We start from the raw sequence: 23,557 nt of genomic DNA, 5'->3' as shown, positions 1-23,557 counted from the left end.
CCTAAGTGTGCGTTCTGTGTGACTAGATTTTTAATCGCTATCTAAATTGCTGGAAAGTAAATTTATCTCAATGCTCTGATAAGGAGCATTTAATTACACAGCGAGTTCATTTATGTAGAACAAATGAAACACCTTTAATTAAATATTCACCGTTTTCATACATAACCTTTAACCGACTGAAGTTACCTTCATTCGGTTTGTTACCAAGTTGCGTTAAGTGAAAACTCTGCTGAGTTTGTTCTTACAAAAATTAGAAACAGTCGCCTCCTGTTTAAGTGCAGAGAAGCGCATTAAGTGGTCCGAATTATGCACTTAACTCCTTCCGTTAGCGAGTTAGCGGTCCTTCATGATAGGGAAAGTTAGAAATCAACAACTGACCATTTCATATAAAAGTCCCCATTAATGGTAGGATAGTATTTATTTGACGTTGATTTACAAAGGCCCCGTGAAACGTGCCTTTGAGATAATCAGACCTCTGGACAAGCGCCCAACAACTGTTTGAGAGCTCTCGCTGGAGGAGGTGCGGTAATTAAGTGTCGGTATTGCCACCGCCGCGCCGCAGCCTGATGCCTTCTTAATGAGATCGTTTCATTTGAAACACATGTTCTTTAACTGAGCTTTATTATTGCTAAGAAGTTTGTATCGTAATCTTATCGCAATGGAAATACGATAAGAGTCTGAAAATGTTTTCTGAATTTTCACGGCCTCTATTGGTTCTATGTTTTGAGACTCTTGTTTACTACTATTGTTCCGTATTGATTAAAAGATTGTGCTACAAAAACTTAAATAACTATTCCACTTTTTTAAAGAAAATTTTGCAAATGTACCTGCATAACGGAGTTAACATTTTTAAAATCATAATGTGGACAAACATACCAATGTCAATCTATCGTCAATTAATAAATAATTTAAAAAAATACTATTGCAAGTGAAAAATACCCTTTCCTACCATTTTATTAACCATCGTAATGAAATAGTGTTTAAATTTTACATTTCTTTGGTTGCGTCCAATAAGTTAATATTCTATCCTAATAAATTTAATGCCCATATCCACTGCAATTTACAAGTTAGTATTTCCAATCGCGATTCGAAAATGAAAATTCTTATAAAAATAATAAAGCACTCTATGCCTATAATCATTTATATATTATCTCTGTAGTTTTTATATCCCGTGCTTGATTACGTTGATAATTTATCGATGTATAAAACCAACCCTAATAAATCAGGACTGTTTGTACTCCCGATGTGAAATTAAATACTTCACAGTTTACACCTGATTCAAGCTTTTGATACGGAAGTAGTCTGAGAGGACAAAGTTTTGTGATACCAATTGCCTGAAAAGGAAATGATTTGAATGCTCGTCAGTTCGTATGATCCTCCAATGGTACCGGCACTGGTATTTGTTTAAATTATAATTGAACTGAAAATATCAATGAATAAGGTAGGCGACACATTACGCTATACTCATCATGGCTTGGTCTATTTCAGCATATCGCCTTACATGTACATTTCAGCAATTTTGAGTTATTTCGTATTTGGACCGGCCGCGGCATAAGTTATCTGCCAATCTATTACGAATAAACTTTTTTCGTAGTTTTCTTATAAACTATCCTGAAAAATTGGAATTTCAAATTTAAAACTTTTCTCTTAGCTTCGAGAAACAACTTCAATTTTACTCGTGTTAAAACGTATATTATGTATTATGAAAAACGTTGGAAATTTCTGCATTTATATACTTTCCTCCTGAAATGTATTATTATGGTGTTTAAAATTTAAACAAAAGCAACATATAGAAAATGGATTAGCCTTACAAATTCTAAAGATTTGAGAGAGGATTTGTTTGGAATGTTTTACAAAAGTGGCTGGCTATTGAGATCTGATGACCAAATACTGCTGAAGCCATTGCAAGCAACGTTCCGATTCTGCATGATGGTCTTTCACCATGATGATAAGGAGAGCATCACCGACCACTCTGGAATGTCCCACAAATATACTAGAACATATTGTTTTAAATTAATCAACTGTCAAATAACACAAATTAATCAAATAAACTTGCCGGGATCCCTTACCTATCGACTTCCGGAATCGTAGCAAAGAAATTAAACCATTTATATCTAGATTTTAAAATTAAAGTATGTAATAAAATAACCTATCATGCAGAACAGGAAATTCTGTACACAGTAGTGTTGCTAATTTACAACAGATAAAAAATAGACCAGAAGCCCTTTTATGAAATTGGTCATCCAATTGGCATTCCTTTGCCGGCGAATTTCTTTGTGCTTCCCGAGCGTGTTCCGCGTGGGGAGGGTGCAAGTATGGGGGTATATGATACGGCAATATCTACTTACCGTGTGGGAATGGATACGCATATGGCTGTGTAGGTTCTGTAGGCTTCTGCCCTATCTTGCTCTTAAATTCGGTAGCGTGAGAAAGCAATACGTGACTCGGCTTACCGGGGTTCTTGAAGACTACAGCGCCAATTTCACTTTTTTATAATCCGTTCATTATTCATAAAAACACATCTTTAAGGGGTCAGTTATTTTATTGTACCTTGATTATCTGTCAGTAATGCTTATATTTAAAGCTCCAAATTATTAAACTCATTTAAAAAATATTAGATTAAAATGAAAGAAAACAACGTAATGCGATTTAATAACAGAAATCTGTCTCGTATAATGTGGATAGTGTAAAGACAAGTTGGAAAGTACATGGGATAAATATGTAGGTAGCCGCCAACCTTCGTCATCCACCAAGAAAGGGAGAGTCCAATCGCGAAATCAAATTATTTCCTGCCGAGATACAAAACGCTAAAATGGCCGGTGTCAGTGAGCGGGAAACGGGAGAAAGGTATTGTATTTCGGTTCAATGTGATCTTGTAGTGATATATCCTGGGAGTTATTTGATCAGAAAAGCAATGAACATGCGTGGATAAAAGGATTTGTCCAGTCTCACTGATTGAATGCCACCACTGAATAGTCAGCGCTGCTACTGCGAATCGAGTGCTGAATTTCTGACGAGCTTTTAGCTTCGACAGTTTAACGAACTGCCTCAACCAACTGTGACTCGGCGTAACAAAGCTTCGGGATTATTCTTTCATTGTTTTCAGGCTTACTTACTCACGAGCTAAAAGGTTTTTTTTATGTATTTTGAACTAATTTTATAACGCTAATTTTTCACTAGCGGAGGGTCACGAACATTCCAGCGCTTATCCCCGAGAATTATAAAAAAAACCTCTGTGGGGCAAAGTGAAATTATTACTCTTCGTCTTGTCTCTGAATAATGTATTTATACAAGATCCAACAGCCTTGAAACGCGTTCGGCTTAACTAGTCACCCGAGTTAATGCAAATCCTGACAAACTGTCACTTTTTATGTGTTGAAGCATCCGAGGTAGGCTCACACACCTAGGAAGAAGGAAGGCTACGCCCAAAACTTTTAATTACATCGCTGAATTCTGCGTCAGACGCGCCCGGCGCCGATTCTGGTGTGAGAGGACTTCTTATATTTGATATTTTAAAACTTTGGCTACGGGATTTTGCGTTTAAACCTTTCAACTCGGATTAACTTTCTTTTCCCATTAATATCGTCAGCTTTTGGCAGTTCCTCCATTTCCTCTCCCCTTATCTACCCTCATAACAGCCACAGTGTGATTACCAACTTCTCCTTGTCCGTCTGTTAATGATACTTTTATTTCCTTACACTGTCCATTAAAAATGAACTTAGTGGTGTGAGATTCCTGTCAAGTATGAAAGTTCAATAATCTTTTAGTGGCGTATAATTTCCCGCTCTACGACTGGTGAACATTGCCGTATCGCAATACCAGCATCTCCGGCCCAATTACCGCCCGCTTATTTCCGCCTTTAAGAAAAATAAACCCGCGTTTAAAACTGTGGCTACCAGTGGTACTGGTAAGTAGCAAGTGACAGTACCACCAGCAATAGGGCTCGCTCAGCAGAAGAGATTAAAAGTAATAATCTCCGTAATACCCGAGTCATAGCAGTAGCGCGCTCTACCCCAGATAAGTTTCTGGTTAAAATTCACAAAGCCGCCCCGCTGCAGATTATCGTATGCAGCGGTCTTAACAGTTGCCCGGGAGAACTTTTAAATGTCGCCTTACATTTCATTGATTATTTCAATTACGATTTTTCCAGCTCCACTCGGCTGTGAAATCCCGATGTTGGTACGACGAAAAGCAATTCCGAAAACGTCCGCTTCTCTTCCGGAGCGAACGCATTAAACGTGATTAATTGTACCTACGGGGGGGGGATATAAAATCTATGAATTGCCAATTGTAATAAAGGAAAGATCGATGCATCCTGAACTTTTTCAAGGAAACTTTTCATTATTTTTTTATACGCCGTCATTGGTTTATGAGCGTACACATGTATTAAACGCAAATAAATTTCCGAAGCCATAGTTCATCCCCGTCTATTCGAAAGGTTTCTTTATTTTTCTGATTTCAAATTTGTTTTAACCGCGAGATTTTTTCATTGTTGTTAAATTAGTTTTAGGACTATGATGATTGTGTGTCGGTAATAAGACGGTAATAAGACGGTAATAAGGCGGTAATAAGGCGGTAATAAGGCGGGCGGGTTGGCTGTGACTCCGCTGTGCCGGTAAACCGCCAATTCCACTTTAACCCTTTCTTCTGACAACAAATTGCTGTGGAGATCACCCAAGAAGAGATAAGAAAAAAATAAGAATTTTGTAGGCTTTTGCATGATTTCTCTTACCCCCTAAACCTTATCTAATAACATCCGAAAGTTTGTTTGGAATTTGACTGGAAAAATAATATCAATTTCTTTTGTCAACTAAATGCTTTCATAATTATCATTCCTCGTCGAATCAAGAAAATAATAAATTTCTTCCCTATTTTGTACATCTACCTTGCCCTTAGTTATCTTCCATCAAGGATCCAACTATCGCTGTCACGCCCTTTCCTTTCCTTTAATATTTGAGTTTTGTGTATATTTTCTGTCTATTTTTTGTTTTCTTCTTTAACTCGAACACTCAATTTGCTAAATTTCGTCAAGGAAGTATTGCGAAAGACACAAATTTCGGCGAAATAAGATTGTTTAATTTATTCGATTAGAAACGTTTTACTAAATGTGGACTTAAAAATTGAAAGTAATTCTTGAGATTATTCGTCAACGAATACTGCGATTGGCTGCTAAAAATAAATGACCCACATCAAAAGCTCAGATGTGAGTGTTGCTCAACTCCTTTTTCGCGTAGAATGTAACACGATGTTTTTTCTAAAAATGTAAAATCCTTAATGTCTTTCAAAAATAACACTTCGTGAACGAATTATTCTGCGAGAATATTTTTTTGACTTAAGAATGACAAAATATTGCAATTGAATTTAAACCCTGTGTCAATTTGTTAAAGGGTTTTCCTTGAAGGGATTTCTCGATGCCAAGTGGTAGCTGACGATCTGGAGACCAGCATTAATAGTAAGGGCTGTGCCGGGCGCAACGCCCACCTATCCTTTGATCTGGAGACCTTTTTCAGTGCCTAATTTCGGATTTCAAAGAAATTCAATACCCTCTGGGGAAAGGGATGGACCATTTTACGCATACTTAGACGTCTATCTGCCTTTTGTCTTAGACGTCGTCTTTACAAAGATTTAGGGTATATTTTTCGGTCATGAATATCGGGAAACGGAGACAAACCGACTGGTGATACATTTGAGAGATAAATGCGTATTTATTTTGGATAATGTTTTTTTTCGTCTAAAAAAAAGGTACACGATGTAAATAAGTATCCAAGATTTTTATGAAAGATTATTCCGCTTGATAGATGAAAGAAAAAGTAGCTACGGGGTTGAAGTACCAAATTTTGAATAATGAAATCAATAGATTGGAAGATAGATTCATTGTCGCCTTGGTGATACATTGCCTGGAATCATTTCGAGCATAAAGTTAAAGATGCAACATTTGGGGTACATACGAGTTGTTGCTCGGGATCATTTCGATCTGGCGTCTCTTGTGTCAGCTACAAGCGCCGTTAAGATTCCGACAGGAAAGGAATACAGCAGATTGTTGGTCCTGGGTCCTGGGTGTGGTGAATATATTGCTCGGGAGACTTCTCATTACGAGCACAAGAGTCCCTGGCTGGCACTTACAAAATGCGCCATTCGTTTCTGAAGCGGATCGCGTAATAAGAATGCGAATAAAAAAGGGAATTTTCCTTACTTTTATTATACGAATTGGATAAAAAAGGCGGTTTAAAGACCACCGCCACCGCAGAGCGACGGACGAGAGCAAGCTGTCCCATAAATAAAGACGCTCTAATTATTTCCGTACCGTAGCGGTCCGCGTTCTGGAAATATATCACTTTTCTCTTATAAAACCAGTTTATAATCATTTTACATAAATAATTCATAGTATAATTCTTCTTATCTCGCTTTGCAGGGTGTTTCCAACACCGAACTTCTCAGTGGGCGGGACAGAAGGGAATTCAGTTTCCTTTCAAAAATTCTACTGAACAAGCATATTTATATAATTTTTCTCATACACCATCTAAGAATGTCTATTTTGTAAACTTTATACCACTTTTTAGTATAATATTTTTCGATTTTCTATTCTTGATGGTACTATAAGCGTGGACCTCCGTCTTACAGTGAATGGGAATGGCTGAAACTTTTAATAAAACTTCATACCCATTATTCGACAACCTACAATTACACATCTTCGGATCTACCGGATCTACCCTGATGATGGACAGTGCAACGCTGTCCGAAAGGTCGGCTAAAGAAGGAGTTAGCGCAACACGGCATAACACCCCAAAAACAAACAACAAAAATACCCATTATTGTTTATTTTCCATTCTTGATGGTAATATAAGCGTGGACCTCCGTCTTACAGTGAAAGAGAATGACTGAAACTTTTAATAAAACTTCATACCCATTATTGTTTATTTTCCATTCTTGATGGTAATATAAGCGTGGACCTCCGTCTTACAGTGAAAGGGAATGGCTGAAACTTTTAATAAAACTTCATACCCATTATTGTTTATTTTCCATTCTTGATGGTACTATAAGCGTGGACCTCCGTCTTACAGTGAAAGGGGATGACTGAAACTTTTAATAAAACGTCATACCCATTATTGTTTATTTTCCATTCTTGATGGTAATATAAGCGTGGACCTCCGTCTTACAGTGAAAGGGAATGGCTGAAACTTTTAATAAAACTTCATACCCATTATTGTTTATTTTCCATTCTTGATGGTACTATAAGCGTGGACCTCCGTCTTACAGTGAAAGGGGATGACTGAAACTTTTAATAAAACGTCATACCCATTATTGTTTATTTTCCATTCTTGATGGTAATATAAGCGTGGACCTCCGTCTTACAGTGAAAGGGAATGGCTGAAACTTTTAATAAAACTTCATACCCATTATTGTTTATTTTCCATTCTTGATGGTACTATAAGCGTGGACCTCCGTCTTACAGTGAAAGGGGATGACTGAAACTTTTAATAAAACGTCATACCCATTATTGTTTATTTTCCATTCTTGATGGTAATATAAGCGTGGACCTCCGTCTTACAGTGAAAGGGAATGGCTGAAACTTTTAATAAAACTTCATACCCATTATTGTTTATTTTACATTCTTGATGGTACTATAAGCGTGGACCTCCGTCTTACAGTGAAAGGGAATGGCTGAAACTTTTAATAAAACTTCATACCCATTATTGTTTATTTTCCATTCTTGATGGTACTATAAGCGTGGACCTCCGTCTTACAGTGAAAGGGGATGGCTGAAACTTTTAATAAAACTTCATACCCATTATTGTTTATTTTCCATTCTTGATGGTAATATAAGCGTGGACCTCCGTCTTACAGTGAAAGGGAATGGCTGAAACTTTTAATAAAACTTCATACCCATTATTGTTTATTTTCCATTCTTGATGGTACTATAAGCGTGGACCTCCGTCTTACAGTGAAAGGGGATGGCTGAAACTTTTAATAAAACTTCATACCCATTATTGTTTATTTTCCATTCTTGATGGTACTATAAGCGTGGACCTCCGCCTTACAGTGAAAGGGAATGGCTGAAACTTTTAATAAACCTTCATACCTATTATTGTTTATTTTATTATTATTTTACATAAATTGTGTAGGGATTATTCGAGATTTTTTTGTTTCTGTCTATTAATACTTACTATTAGTTAAATCATTACTTCGTTTTTTATCGTTTTACAAATTCGTATTATTAACGAGTGAATGCGAATCATCGTAGACTGCGATGAGAATATTAGAAAATGTATTTAAGTTCGAGGCCCACAGCGACCTCGAGTATCTTGCTAGAGTATAGCTTTAGTAGTGCCACCGGATGGTTTCCGGAACTTTTCGAATAACTAAATTCATCTCTTACTCTTGTTCAACGTTTTCAATCTTGAGAATCCTCGCTTCTATGTAAATGTACTAAAACTTGTAAAAAACCGCTTAAACACTGCGAAAATATTTAAAATTCTGCCAATTTTGTAGAGTCTCTTTGGGGAATATCTCCGGCTCACTAACGCGGCGGATAAGATTTAGGATAATATTTAATTTGCCCTAATAAAACAATTTACTGGGAATTTTGTAGTAAAAATCTGCTTTAACTTTTTAGATACAGAAAAATATTATTTTAAAATATCTCTAACATTTTATTATAGTTTTATTATTTAATTTATAATTTCGAGTTTTACATTAATTTTAAATCGACAAACTAAAAATACTTACACATATAAAATAATTTTTAGAACTTTCTTTTACAAGCGTTTGTCTTACTAAATTTCCAAATTATGAAGTCTGGTTTTCGTAAACACAACCGGTACGCCCTCCTAATCAAACAACCCAATTTAATAATATGATACAAAGTTTTTCTATAAGATATTGTCCAATCTGAAATTTTTCGAGCGAAATTTTCGTTGGAAAATTGTCGTTTTCTTCGTCTGGGCACGTCCGCGCTTTATACTCCCGTTCCCCAATATTTTCATATTTTCTCGCACCTTTACAAACAGAAGTAATACACTCACACAAAGGGTCCAGTCTCGTATGTACACTTAATAAAAATACTCACCTGGGATAATTTATTATGAGAAACCTTCTAATGTGGCTGAAACGGCGTAGAAATTTTTAAATTTCTGTGGAAAATTCTGCACATATTTTTCAGTCAATTAAAAAAATACGAAGTCTATTGAAATAAACTTTGTAGTAAAACATTTAATGAAGTCCGCAATATCGTCCAGACCGCACAATAAAAAGAAGTGAAATAAATTCCAAACAAGAACTTAACTACTTCTGTTTTTATTTTCTTCGACTTCAATTTCTCTCTCTCTCTCTCTTCTCCCTTACATTTGTCCAGTGGCGGAGCGCCACCGTTATCTGTTCGCGGATTCTCAAATAAAAATAATAACGCCCATTCTCATGTAATGGACCGAATAAAATGTTCGCCGCCATCCAATTTGAATGTGCCTTTTGTCGGATGGGACCTTGACACAGAGACGGTTTAAATTAATGTTCCGGTTTTATTGCGCGTTTAGCGTTCGAGAATTTGGCTCAGACTCGCGATGAATAATTAAAAGGGTGGAATACCCCTAGAGAGCTAATATAAATCATCGTTGATTACTTGAGGGGCTCGGCCTGTATGCCAGTACGCCACTGGAGACGACATATCGCCGCTTTCTTTCAGAGAATCATTGCTCATTTTTGTTGTTATCTTCTGCCTAAACACAAATTTCTTTTCTTTCTATTCTTCGACTTTTATTAGAATTCCAACCCAACGGTACCGCACTTTAATTTAAATGCGCACAAGCAATAGTTCATTCATTTCGACGGGGTCACAGTGACCTTTCATTCAGAATAAAATACACATTTTAAACGCAGACAGAAATACTTCAGAAATTTCATCATCGACTATTAACTCCAATAGTATGTAGGTATAACCTAAAGGCTTTAATAATAATTAAGCTATTAGAGATGTGCGACAAAGCGGTGACGGTGCCGGAGCTGGTGCCGGAGCTGGTGCCGGAGCTGGTGCCGGAGCTGGTGCCCGCATTGAGATTGAGTAACTGCAAACAAAACGATTAACACGTTGTTTGGTTAACTGTCAACGGTGCATTATTTAGCGCCCTAGCAATGAGCTTATAATTAACATGTCTATTTAAGCACAAACGTTCGTTAGCAACTTGTTTCGTAACTGTCAAATCCCACAGATAGAAACAATATTTTTACCTTATCTTTCCAACTCAATCATCTCCATTGTGGTATAACGTTACCCGAATAAATACAGGGTGTATCGGCACTAACCCGACAAACTTTAACCAGCTATTCCTTAGCACATTTGGAGTAAAAAATGTTATGGGCATTTTGCTGTCCAGTAGCATTTTTTTTCAATTAAAAACAAAAAAAAAAAATTTCCACACTACATCACTGTCATTGGCATTGCGTTTCGTGTTCAACAGCTGTTATAAGCAAGTATGTCAAAAAGGGTCTTCGCTCTTTCGCACACACTAAATAATAATAGTTAAAAATGAGACGAATGGTGCCGTGCCATTTCGTTGTGATTGTAAAAGTGCGCCAATATAGGTACACACGTGCATTATTCAACGGAATTCGAATAAAATATTCGCCAGATGGGTTTTCAAACTTTGACAAAGGATAAAACAGTGGTGACATGTGGTGAAAATATGAATAATAATTTTTTTATTAAAAAAAAAACGTTACCGGACAGCAAAGTGCACATAAGATTTTTTACTCCAAATATGCTAAGGAATAGCTGGTTAAAGTTTGTCGGGTACGTGCCGATACACCCTGTATAAATATAAATTATATAAACTGGAAGAGTCGTTTTTTACTGCCATGCAAATAATGAATCTCAGTCCAAACATCAGATTGGATGTCTCTTTGATTTAATTACGAGAATATTCCCATGAAGAAAAGTCATTAATCTTATTCGATAAAATTACCAACGTAGTCCATCAAATTCACAATTATTTTCGTATCGAATCCAACAGTGTCTTCCCACCACTTTGATTTGTAAAATTGGATACGGTATCAGTAATTTTGTAATATCTCGGAACAAGTAATGCTTCTAAATTACCTGATATTATGGGATACCTTCAAACATAATTTTCGGGTATTCATTCCTAAATCATTAAAGTGTCTATCAAAACATGGTATAATTGCGTACAGTTAGTTGCGCAGGAAACAATGAAGTATATAACAATTATGAAAAAAGCTCGAGTGCAACGGGCGTGTTGTAATTCCATGATTTGTAACGATCGCATTAATACTAAATTTATGGATGGGCTTTGAACGGTGCAATAAAGAGATTGGTGCAATAGTACCTACGAGTATTTGAAATTGAGTAATGTTTGTTTGGCATGCGATTTTCCGCCTTGCACACATCGTTAACCAGTTTGTCTATCGCTTGTGGATGTTGTTTGATAACCTTAAATTTGGCTTTGGCCTGTTTCGAGTATATATTTATTTCGCGGGATTATTTCATTATTATCGGTCAACCTGAAAACAATAGGTTTAACAAATTAACGTGGTTTTACGGACAGCGATTTTGTTCTGAAATTCGATGTATTATTATTTTTGTAGGATTCCGGTGCAGCAAACAGATGAAATATATATATCGAATAAAACACACCTTCATTTAAGTAGAAGTCTTGTAAGTGTGTTTCTCTCATTTAAGTAAAAATGAAAGTAATCAACACAAATATTTACATAAAACATCGTATTTTAACCATAGGTGAGTCCAACTCTCCTCTCTGCCGGAGATTTATCTTAACTATTTTCTTCGTACTCATCGACGAGTCTAGGCAAGCTAAAGCGATTCGGAACGGACGGAGTTCGGCAGTTTCCGTCGTTTACCAAACGAACGCAGCTCTGACAACGGGGGTGCGGCGGTTGTTCGAACATCCAACTACTATAGACTATTAGACAATCTACAAGGACTATTATTACTATATATTTATATCTCCCTTCCGAATTGCGCTGTATTACGAACCAACAAGAACAAATCAATAAAATCAAACTTTTTTTCAAAAAAAACTTATATTAAAAAAATATATGGATATACTATATTTATATTTTACACATAACATTGAATCACTGAAGTAAGAATCGTGGCTCCCTTATCAGGCACAAGAGCTCCTCTTTTCTGATAAGGTATACATGAGCAATTAAGTACCTAAATATTATAATTTGCAAAAAAATGTATGTATTAATGTAACTATGATCTATATTAAAAAAAATAAAAAAAAAAATAAAAATATAATAATTCGTAAATTGGCTCGTGTCGATAGGTTTGCCCGTCCGAGCGGAACACTCAAATTATTTTATAATATCATTATCATTTATTTTTTGAAAATTTGGCAATCTAAGTTTTTAAACCCACGTTGAAATAAAACAAAAATAATAATAAGGTTAATCTAGGTTATAAAAAATAAACTTAAAAAAATCGTTCACAAAAAACTGCCAGGCTGCTGATCGGTAGACCAAGAAATTATTCAAATTATTTAATTTGTGATCTAGACTACAGTTATTCGTTGGTTTCATTACTCACTCGTATATGTTTAGTACTCGATGTAAAATTTACCAATTTTTATGCCAGGTACTTTAAATCAGGCTGCCTACGAATGCTCCAGGCTGCCGGTCGGCAGACCTGTTTTTTCTCATCTACTAATCGACCCATATCGTAAGAAAGCATTCCCGTTCATGTACCTTCGTTGGTTCGAAAAAAAAGTTTAGACTGCGGGGAACCCCCCAAGAGAGACGCCCGGCAGACCAACTTTTTTAAGGCTTGCTAAGCGTCTATTTTCAATACAAACTAGTTTCATCTGTGTACTCGATGTAACTACTATTTTAACGCTCGTTTAACATTGTTTCAGATTGATCAACAAATGGCACACGTGTCTTCAACACCTGGCATTTTTCACAGGATGACCCAAGTGGATTGCAATTCGCTGATACGAATAATGAATCCGACCGATTCTCAGGTAAGTTTCTTTAAAGTTTAAGGAATATTTATATAGTAGAGTTACACACGTGTCTGAGTTTATTCCAAACACAGAAAGAAGATTGCTTCATCTTATAATTAGGTCATCGGTTTTAATCTATATTGTTCTTAGCGGAGAACTGTTAGTGTTTACTGTTTACTTAGCAAGCCAAGACGATGCTAAACATGCTGCTAGGGCGACGAACTTCACCAGATTTTCATGAACTTAAACTCACAAGTCTTAAAGCAACAAAGTGCGCATTTTAATTATTTTTGGATGATAAATATTTTTCTAACCGATGTTTATATAATGGCTTCCGTTTGTGTTTCGAGTTTAATTATACTGCGATATTTAAATTTAGCTATACCTTTCCACAAAACACGCGATTTAAATTTAATTATACCACGATATTTAAATTTAGCTATACCTTTCCACAAAACACGCGATTTAAATTTAATTATACCACGATATTTAAATTTAGCTATACCTTTCCACAAAACACGCGATTTAATTTTTTTTATTGCATTTTGTACGTACTTTATTATTTTGTTCACTTAATCAAAACTAATTGAACCACTGCAGTAATTTGTGAATAGACAGCGATTTATCTAAATGTTATTTCTCTTTGACGTTAGTTCGTAAAACCACAAAAATTAATACCTAGATACTGTCCTTAAACTTTTCATAGCCGTATTCTTTAAAGTTTATTCAAATGAGCTTGTATTTGTTACTTGTCGTTGGGTGTTTTTCCGTTTCTTATTTAGTCAGTATTTCGGGAAATACGCTGTATTTTCCCTTTCATCACGGACAAAAAAATAATAAACTTTTATCCTTCTAGCTTTACTTCCAGCTTATTCTGAGTTTAAAACTAGTTATTTTTTTTTGTTGATTTGAAAAATGTGACGGCCGTTTTTTTTAAATGAAATCAGAACCAATATTGTTATCTAAGTTCTAACGTTAAAAAAACGTCCATCGCGTACTCTAAAAATGTAAAACATGTACGTTTTTAAATTTCGTGCATCTTACCTTTATAATTGTGATTAATTTTAACAATAAGCGATGGCTTTGTGATTGGATAATGAATGCGTTTGCAGACCTAGACACCACATTACACACACACTAGTACAGATATGCCTGCATACCATCACGAATCACGACTGCATTCTATCATCATAACAGTCATACTTTACGACGTCATACAAACTGCACTTACATTAGAATTTAATATTAGCCAGTGTACAAAATCCATTTTGTAATTTGTATGCGAATAAATTTGTTCAATTTGAAAATAATATTTTATTAGTATCAATGAAAACTTTGTTCGCTGTAAGTTTTTTTTTTTTTTTTTAAAAGAAAGACAAACATTCCCAGGTTACGAATAACCCAACAATGTTTGAAAATCTCCTACTACCAACTACCACCACAGAAAGCCGAAAATGTTGCTTGTGTTGTGATGGAGGACTTAGCCAGCTGAGGAATCGAACACGCGACGCTCGGGTGAGACCCAAGCGCTATGCCCACTCAACCACTGACCGGTCAAGTATTTTTCTATTATTTAAGGTTTGTCGACTAATGATGAAAAATAATGATATTACGAATAACCTGGCAATATTTGAATTCCTCGATGACATTATGAACCGAACGTGCTGTTTTTGCAATGATAGAGGATTAGGTTAGAAGAAGATTGAACCCGCCATGCATCAGTGGAATAATCCTACAAACCTATTATAAATCATAGTTGTCATAATGATATACTCACTTTTCAAGCTCATGTTCTAATAATAATTGCTTATTCAGGAAAACTGTAGAAAGCTCCTACACCCCCCGTGTAGATAGTCCTGTTTTAACTCGATTTCATCTGTCTATAAATTGTTTGTTACATTCCGTTTCCTGTTCAAGATGGTGGCCGTGTTTTTGATTTCGGTTTGATTTATTAAGTAAGATAAAATTGGTGAGGTCTACTGTTCACAGACTTATTAGAACCTATTATATATATATACATATTACATGTAAACTTATGACCTTAAACCATTTAAAAATCTTTCATTTAGGCAAAGACTATTTACTGGTGTATCGTGCAAAAGGCATAACTTGCAGATTGGTCGCAGAATTTTAAAAATCGTAAACTTGTAAAATCTTAGTTGTAGTTAAAAATGTAGCTTTGCTTTAAAATAATTGTGTGGTTCACCTTGAACGCAGTCTATTTCTCAGAAATAGCTGCATAATACATTTATGTTCTTTGAATTTATGTATGAAGTGTTAGTTGTACGGTTTATTGCATAGGTACAACCGACGCAATAAATAACAATAACCGCCAAGTACCAGAGAAAAATCTTTGTCATACCAAATTTTAACACGAGAACGAAATAATAGCATGAGTAATATACTCATCGATAGTGGGTCGATGATAATACCAGAATAAAATATTAGCACGCTTAGCTTTGATAGCAGAATAAAATGTTAGCATGCTTAGCTTTGATAGCAGAATAAAATGTTAGCATGCTTAGCTTTGATAGCAGAATAAAATGTTAGCATGCTTAGCTTTGATAGCAGAATAAAATGTTTGCATGCTCAGCTTTGATAGCAGAGTAAAATGTTTGCATGCTCAGCTTTGATAGCAGAATAAAAAGTTTGCATGCTCAGCTTTGATAGCAGAATAAAATATTAATCGTACTCAATTTTAGTTCCGGACTGCGGTGTTGTATGTATATTAACAAGGTAGCATACTTACATATTTTTTATTAAAACACAAATAACATTGTTTACATCACTTTATTTCGATACAAAATCTCAAGTTCTCATAATTCATCAAATCATCCCTTTTCTCAAAAAGTCGCAGCTTTCCATTCTATGCTTAATAGATTAATTTCTATTCCTTTGTCGGATCCTAATTATATCTCAGAATTAAATATCATAAAACAAATAGCATCTAATAACGGCTATCCTAATAAATTGATAGATGAAATACTAAATAAAAAAATTAAACATAAATTCTTTAAACTTTATATTTATCCTATTTATAAAGATACAAACAAACAATGGCGTAGAATTCTATTTGTAGATAATGATACTTCCAAAATTATAAATAAAAACATCCCCTTCACTATTCAACCGGCGTTTTATACGAATAACAAATTTAAAAAAAATATATTCTTAATAATAAAGATATTGATAGTCAAACTAAAAAATCAGGTGTTTATAAACTCAACTGTAATGATTGTAATTCCTTTTATATAGGAAAAACTAATAGAAACTTTGAGATCAGAATTAAAGAACATCTTAGGGCTTTAAAGGGAAACTGTGAATCAGAATTTGCGGATCATTTATTAAATAACGACCATACTTTCGATATTAATTCAGGTTTTAAAATACTACATTCTGGTTACAAGGTATCTCAAATCAATAATTTTGAAATCCTAGAAATAAGAAAACACGTGAATATGAAAGCAGATATTATTAATAAACAAAAAATTTTTATAAACCCCATTTTAAATATTTTCCCAATTACCCGGTCTTTCCCGTCTAATGACATTTTAATTCCTACTTTGAATAACCCTCCCCCACTCTTACCCCTCCCCGCTCCTTCTACCTCTTCTTTCTAGACCTAATTTTAATTATAACTTTAGTATACTTGTGCTCCTGATGAAGTGAACTTGGTTCATGAAACATGTTGAGATTTTGTATCGAAATAAAGTGATGTAAACAATGTTATTTGTGTTTTAATAAAAAATAAATAATGCCATCACAAAGTGAAAAGCAGTTAGAAGAAGTTTTCTTCGAAAAAAATACTTACATATCTTTAACACCAGAATATGATAAATGTTGACAGTTTAAGTTTACACAAAGGAGATTTTTTTTACAAATTAGACAATTTTTAATAGCGCCTATAAAATACACAGAGACATTTAGTATTTTTATTTAATAAAATATTTCGTCAAGTGTACATACAACTCCTCTAAATAGTATAAATTAATCAAATTTCAGTCTTCATAACAGCACTTGAGATTTTTTTGTAATAATTAGTGTGCCTAACTACAAAATTAATTAACAATGTTAACATTTTGTTGTTTTCTTTATCGTGTTTGGTTTTATAATCAGTCCTTATTAAGTTTTCTGCGTATTATCCTAAGACATAAGATCAAGAAATGATATTAGCTACATTTGATAATATTCGATACCTTTTAATGACAAGATCTACCATGTAGTGGATTATCGCTTAGGTTTCAGAGAGTATAATTTCATTTCGATCATTCAATCATGAACACAATATTCAATACTGATTCGTTGTTTCCCTTGTCATTAGACTCATCCCGTAAATTAGGGCATGTGAAGGCAAAACACTGAGGAGGTATGGTTACTAGTAATAATTACATAATTACATCTACTAACAAGACAGCCTTGTTTGTCAGCCCAACTGCCAAAATATCCTCTATTAATATTTATAATATATTTATTCAAACGTTGTAAAAAATAGAAAGAAAAAAAATTATGTCGAGTGGAAGATTTTTCACAGAAGAAGATTCTCAAAAATGCATTCGTTTGATTTTATAAATTCATTTAGGAATTTTTACTTGTCCCTGCAACCCATTTTCAGTAGCGTAGCAACGGGACCATTGACCAAGCTTTTAAAATGACTCCTTTCGAAAAATAGATAAATTGTTAGCATACTAATATATATATTTCAACTTAAAACTGATCAATATAAATATAATATTTATTTATCAATGTATTCAATAATATTTTTCTAGGCAAAAAATAAACCCATACAGAAATGAGTAAATCAAATTTGCGGTTGTTTATGTGAGGGGTGATATACTTCGGCATGACCATTTAGCTTGTATTTTTATTCTTGCTTTCTGTTCACATTTTTACCAATGTATTTTAGTTTAAGTTTTTGTTGATTACTTTTCAATATTTATATTTTCTTAAAGTGGTTTAATTTTTGATCTATTTACAATAGTTCAGTGATACAAACATCTTGTAAAAATATAATGTGTAAGCCCAATAGGGCGTCTAATAAATAAATTAACTTTCTTACATTTGCGCAATTGCGAAAATATAAGCTTTCGTTTGAGTAGTACATTTTATTAATTATTTATATTCATCCAATCAAATAGTGTCGTAGTCAAACCTTAGGAAATCATAAGTATATTCATTGTTTGTATTCATCCAATCGAATAGTATCGTAGTCAAAACTCAGGAGATCATTAGTACATCAATTATTTGTATTCATCAAATCGAATAGTGTCGTAGTCAAAACTAAATGTAATGTATTTATTGTTTTTGTGTTTAATTCGTAAAACTCCATTTAATTTTTTTTAAATAAAATTTAATAATATAATTATTAAGTTCTGCAAGTATTTTTTGGTTTTTGTTATTGTTACAGCTGTTTCGGCTTTCAGTTTGAAAATGGGCTTGAATAATTATATAATTAAATTTGATTTTAATTAAATTTAAAAACAAACAACTTAAGTATATTCTTTATCCCATTACCATTTTTTCTCTACATGATCAACCCTAATTTTTCCATGCGTTTAAAAAAATAAAATTCCTCATTTAAAAAGTGCCAAATGGGAAAGAATTAAAAATTCAAATGTGAACATTTTTTCATGAAATTAATTCAAATTTTTATGAATATCTTTACCTTGTTGTTTCCATCGCGAATATCGGTAGCCTTTTGTAATACGTACCTATACTACCCATACATGTTGTTGGTATTTAAGTCTGCCCACTTTTGTCTTCCCACGCTGCATTACACCTTCTCTAGGCGGCCTCAACCTTTGCTCTTACATCCTGAGATTATATAAATGTACAGATCGAATCGTGTTAGTTCAACATCAAATAATTTCAGATTACACTGCAACCACATCCCAGCGAATTCTGATAGTCTAGAGTCGTTTCGGAATGTAAACAAAAATGTTTATACCTATCATCGCCCTAACAATATGTCTAACGGTGTTCGTTACGTTTCCACGAATCATCGAACTTAGAAGATTTCATTCTAAATCGGAACCAACCAGCAATCAAAACTTCACGAAGTGGATCCAAGTAAAAGAGCATACATACTTTAAAGCGCAGACCCGCGAAGAATTATGGCAATGTATGAATTATTGATGAATCAGTTCCAATTTTGAAAATTAAATTTAAAATATCATTTTACTGTGCAATACACAGATACTATGTTTCTTGTGAAAATGACAATTAAATTCAAAGCAAATCAGAGTCCATTGAACCAAATTAGTTTTTTTGATAACGATTACAATCTAACTGACTGTGCGACTGCCGTCTGGTTATGGTCATGAAGACAACATGAGAAAGCGAAATAGAAAATACTTTAAGAAGTATGTTTGATTGTCCACTGGGTTTACGCATTAGTATCTCTAAACAACTTATTATTATTCATTCTACTAAATTTTAATAATATGTAAATGAAATCCTCAGCACGGGAGATCCCAGTGAAGATATCAATATCTCTATTTTGTTAAAAGTGCTGAGAGACAATAATTGTGAGATTAATTTGATTTTTTGGATTTAGCCCAGGCCTGCGATTCTGGAGTTAAACGATCAATCGTTTTCGTATGCGCCGTCTTCGAGTGAAAAACTACTAGTCGCCGCGACTAACTTTTTCGAATGTTTCAATTTTACGTATTCTTGAGCGTCGAACGGTCGAAGTTGGTAGAAGAGATGATTATATTGGCACCCCTGTGAATATTGTCTATGTTCCTGATGTTTTTGGGATTTCTATGGTGTGACTGTCAAACAGACAACAGTTATTCGTTATTCAAAACAGAAATGGCTGCGGGACATATTACAAATTGCCAAAAGCAACTCTTAATTAAGCTTGTAAGCTCCGATAAAGACTTAGTAAGTGGTAAATTTTCACCCACTTTTACATTTGCGGAATCCGCGCGGTAAAACAAAAATTGACAGCTAGACTAGATTTCGACAGCCAATTACATAGAAACGCCAACAACCTACCACTCGCTGCCCTGTTTCTACTGGTTGCACCCAGTAGATGTTGTGTGGAATGACTTTTGACGTTTGGCGTCAAAGTATGTACCTTCGACCAATTTCGGGAATAGCAACGACGACCAACGTACGTACTTTCGACGGCGATTACGAGCGCCCTCGATTCAGGAATAGGGCCCCAGAACCCTTGCGCTCCGCTTTGCCACGGAGGTAATAGTTCTTTCATCAATTCTTATAACACTATTGGAAGCCAGATACCTATCTGAATAATAATAAAATTATTACGTCACTTCATACCGATTAGCATACTGGTTCCATACAATGCGACAATCTTATGTCTTACGAGTTACGAAACTAAACATATTTTCAAATGCGAGCAGCATCAAATATATACATTTAACACCTGCATGCATGCCTGACCCTTGGCAATTTATTATGTGCTTAGTTTCGCCATCTTCACCAGGATTTACCATTCATCTTCCCATATAATGTTATAACGCGAAACCTTTCCCAACTTTCATTTCTGCCTGTCAGGCTCATTGTGCTTCTAGCTACACGTATTTATCAAAGGAGAAAATACTTAGAATTCCAGTAAATTATTTGTAATTTTTCGGCACAAAGAAGCATAAAAATAATTAATTTTGCCAGAATCGTACATTTTTATTTATGTATTCGAGTCTCTTATAAAAGACTTATATTAAAATGATTAATAATTCATGTCAGAGTAAAGAGTAAAAATATTTATTACTCGGAGTAGGTACCACCTCGATCAATTATTATTAATATTTGGATTTAAAATAAATTAAAAGTACTTTTTAAATTTATTTTTCCGGTCAAAGGTTTCTGTTATAAAGTAAATAACTGACTTGAGAACAATTGCAAAATTGAATTCCTTTCATATATAGTTTCTGTTTCCTATAAACGAAGCTTTATAATTGAGTTTTTTTGTTCCTTCATTCGAGAGTGTAATCATTTCGATCTATTACTTGGATTGTTCATGGATTGTTGAAGTAGTTGATTTGATTCATCAACGAATTAATTTGAACAGAAATGCCTATTCTTGTGAACTTTCGGAAGTAATCAGCGAAAAGACTTTAAATCATAATCACTCGCAATAGCTTACCAATTTAATAAAAAAAATTATATACCGTCAAGATCAACACGAAAAACCAATTTATTTCATTTGCCCACATGGAGAACCAACATTAGAAAAAATTCCCCATACCTACATGTGCGCAATACTTAACTAACTAACCATCGCGTCGTTTCCCCGCAGAGAACGGCCGCCAAACAACTCGGTCTTGGCACACACTCCTTGCCTCATTTACATTCATACATTGTCTCATACATACTCAACTATTTGATTAACTTGATCGTGCCTTCTGTGTCTTCTACCATTCACATTTGCGTCATATATTCTCCTTACACTCCTGTCTTCGTTTATTCGCTCTACATGCCCAAACCATCTGAGCGTCCCTTTCTTAACCTTACTCAATACGCTGCATTATTTTCGGATCTCTCAGACGATCGTACATGGTTTTACTACACATACCTACTCCTGATGGATTTCATTTCTACAGCATTCAGTCTACTTTCATCCTTCATCTGCCAGATCCATGCCTCACTGCCATACATCAGGGTAGGTACCAGCACTACATTGTGGACTGCTATCTTCGCTTATTTGCACAATATTTTGCTAGCGCCAACCGCGTTCAGCCCTCCATTAATGGAGTTACCTGCGCCCAATATAACACAAAATTATAAATCTTAGCAATAACCTTACGAAATATCAAACATGGGTGTGGAGCATATCTTATCCTTATCCTATATTTCTCTTCTCCCCCTTACCTAAAATAAGATTAAAGATGCAATAAAACTCCATCTCTAAGCAACTTTAGCATAAGAAACATTTTTGGCTTAACTTCTTTTATTTTATCTTTCCGTTCATGTATAAGCTGTTTGTTTCTTACAAATAAATGTTTATAGTTATGTGTTGTGTAGGTAATTACTGTAAAAACAGTTTATTTGTGTATGTATTTATATAATTTATAGTTATTATGTCTTTTATGATTCAACAATGCCTCAATAAAGTAATTACAAACCTATTTCTAAATTCACTATCGTTGGTTTAATTGGGGAATAGTGCCCATTGTTTATAGGTATGGAAGACCTAAGTTGATCAAATACTTTATTAGTGGCAGTAAAATAACCACGTTTGATCAGTATTTGAAGGTCAAGAAGTCATATCTATATAATTTGAATAAATTGATTCGGATCTATCTACTGATGATGAAATAAACATGTCTACCAAAATAAGTTCGATAGCTATTTTCGGATCTAGTCAAGCATGTGGATTTTGTAATGCGTCCTTGAGGTGACTTTCCGATTTATCGAACTTTTCCTGCGATTTATCGAACACCTAAACTATTTTCAGAGTGAGAAGAACGTATTGCGCAGGGAAGTGTGTATGAACTAGAAATTATTAAAAATTCATTTATGCTTTAACTTTATGTTTTGATATAACACTGAGCTTGGTCGCCATTGATTAGTGTGCTTTGCTATTTGTTACAAGTTAGAAGTATTCACAAGTAGTTGAAATGACTACTCTGTAGGTTCTTGGATGGTTGTTTGACGTTACGTTCACAGCAGTAGTTCAACTAAACAAATAGCCGACATCGGAATGAGTTATTATGGCGTGGATATCTGATAAAACGAATTGCATCGGACCATTAATCAAGCTCTTTTAATGGGAAATCGTAACGCTGTTTGCTGTGAATAGAACCTTTTATAATTTGTTCTTTCACATGCGATGTGCATTGAAATTGAATCAAAGAAATACACCGAGATCGATTTTACTACCGAGAATCGAAGATTTATAATTTCACGCTAGCTAAACTATCACTTCCTGTGTTCACTGCTTGTACGGAAATTGTTTACCCAATATTTCAATATTGATTTAGTTTTGCGTTATTACTGCCAATACGTTATTTTGACCATATGATTTATAATAATATTTAAATTTTCATTTTAGTTTCCTAGTATTTTCAAGGACTAGTTAATTCGATAAAGCGCGGAGATCCCTATCTTACATTTCTTCAGTGGGACTAGTTCATTTCAGAACCTGTCTCTGTTCACAAATAGCAGATGCCCAAATCATCTCGTTTATTTCTATAAATACCAGAACCGGGTTCGATGTTAACGCCTAGTGACCTAAAATAAAGGAATTACTAATTAATTAGTGCCAATATAATAATAACATTTAGTTACGCATTTTTCTAATATTATTTTCTAATATATTTTCAAACATCTTTGTATCGTTACGAGGAGCGACAAATACAACATAACCCTTATAAGCAATAATTAGTCGTCTGAAATATCAATACAAATTGAAAATATCTCCCGTGTAAAAATAAATGCCGCCAATTTTACTCGAGAGATATTTTCAATTTGTATTGATATTGCAGGCGACTAATTATTGCTTATAATTATTTGTTATCCTTTAAACCTTGTCTTATAAACATTAATTTATCATTAACAACATAACCCAACTTCATTTCTAATGCACTTTAACATAATAAACTTATGTGGCTTGA

The 23,557-nt window shown here is 34.3% G+C and overlaps 1 protein-coding gene across 1 annotated transcript in view; it reads left to right on the top strand.

The window, feature by feature from the left end:
- The window catches only part of LOC149423993 (uncharacterized), a 238,977-nt gene that overhangs the window by 106,263 nt on the left and 109,157 nt on the right, over positions 1-23,557 (top strand). The window contains exon 3 of the mRNA XM_089631109.1: positions 12,888-12,995. Within this exon, the coding sequence (XP_089487235.1) occupies positions 12,900-12,995 (96 nt within the window). The 5' untranslated portion in view covers positions 12,888-12,899. The remainder of the gene's footprint in view (positions 1-12,887; positions 12,996-23,557) is intronic.

Source organism: Hesperophylax consimilis, chromosome 4 (assembly GCF_061612785.1).
Source record: "Hesperophylax consimilis isolate HC1 chromosome 4, BYU_Hcon_1.0, whole genome shotgun sequence".
Taxonomy (NCBI): domain Eukaryota; kingdom Metazoa; phylum Arthropoda; class Insecta; order Trichoptera; family Limnephilidae; genus Hesperophylax; species Hesperophylax consimilis.
This window is presented reverse-complemented; position numbering and strand designations above follow the sequence as displayed.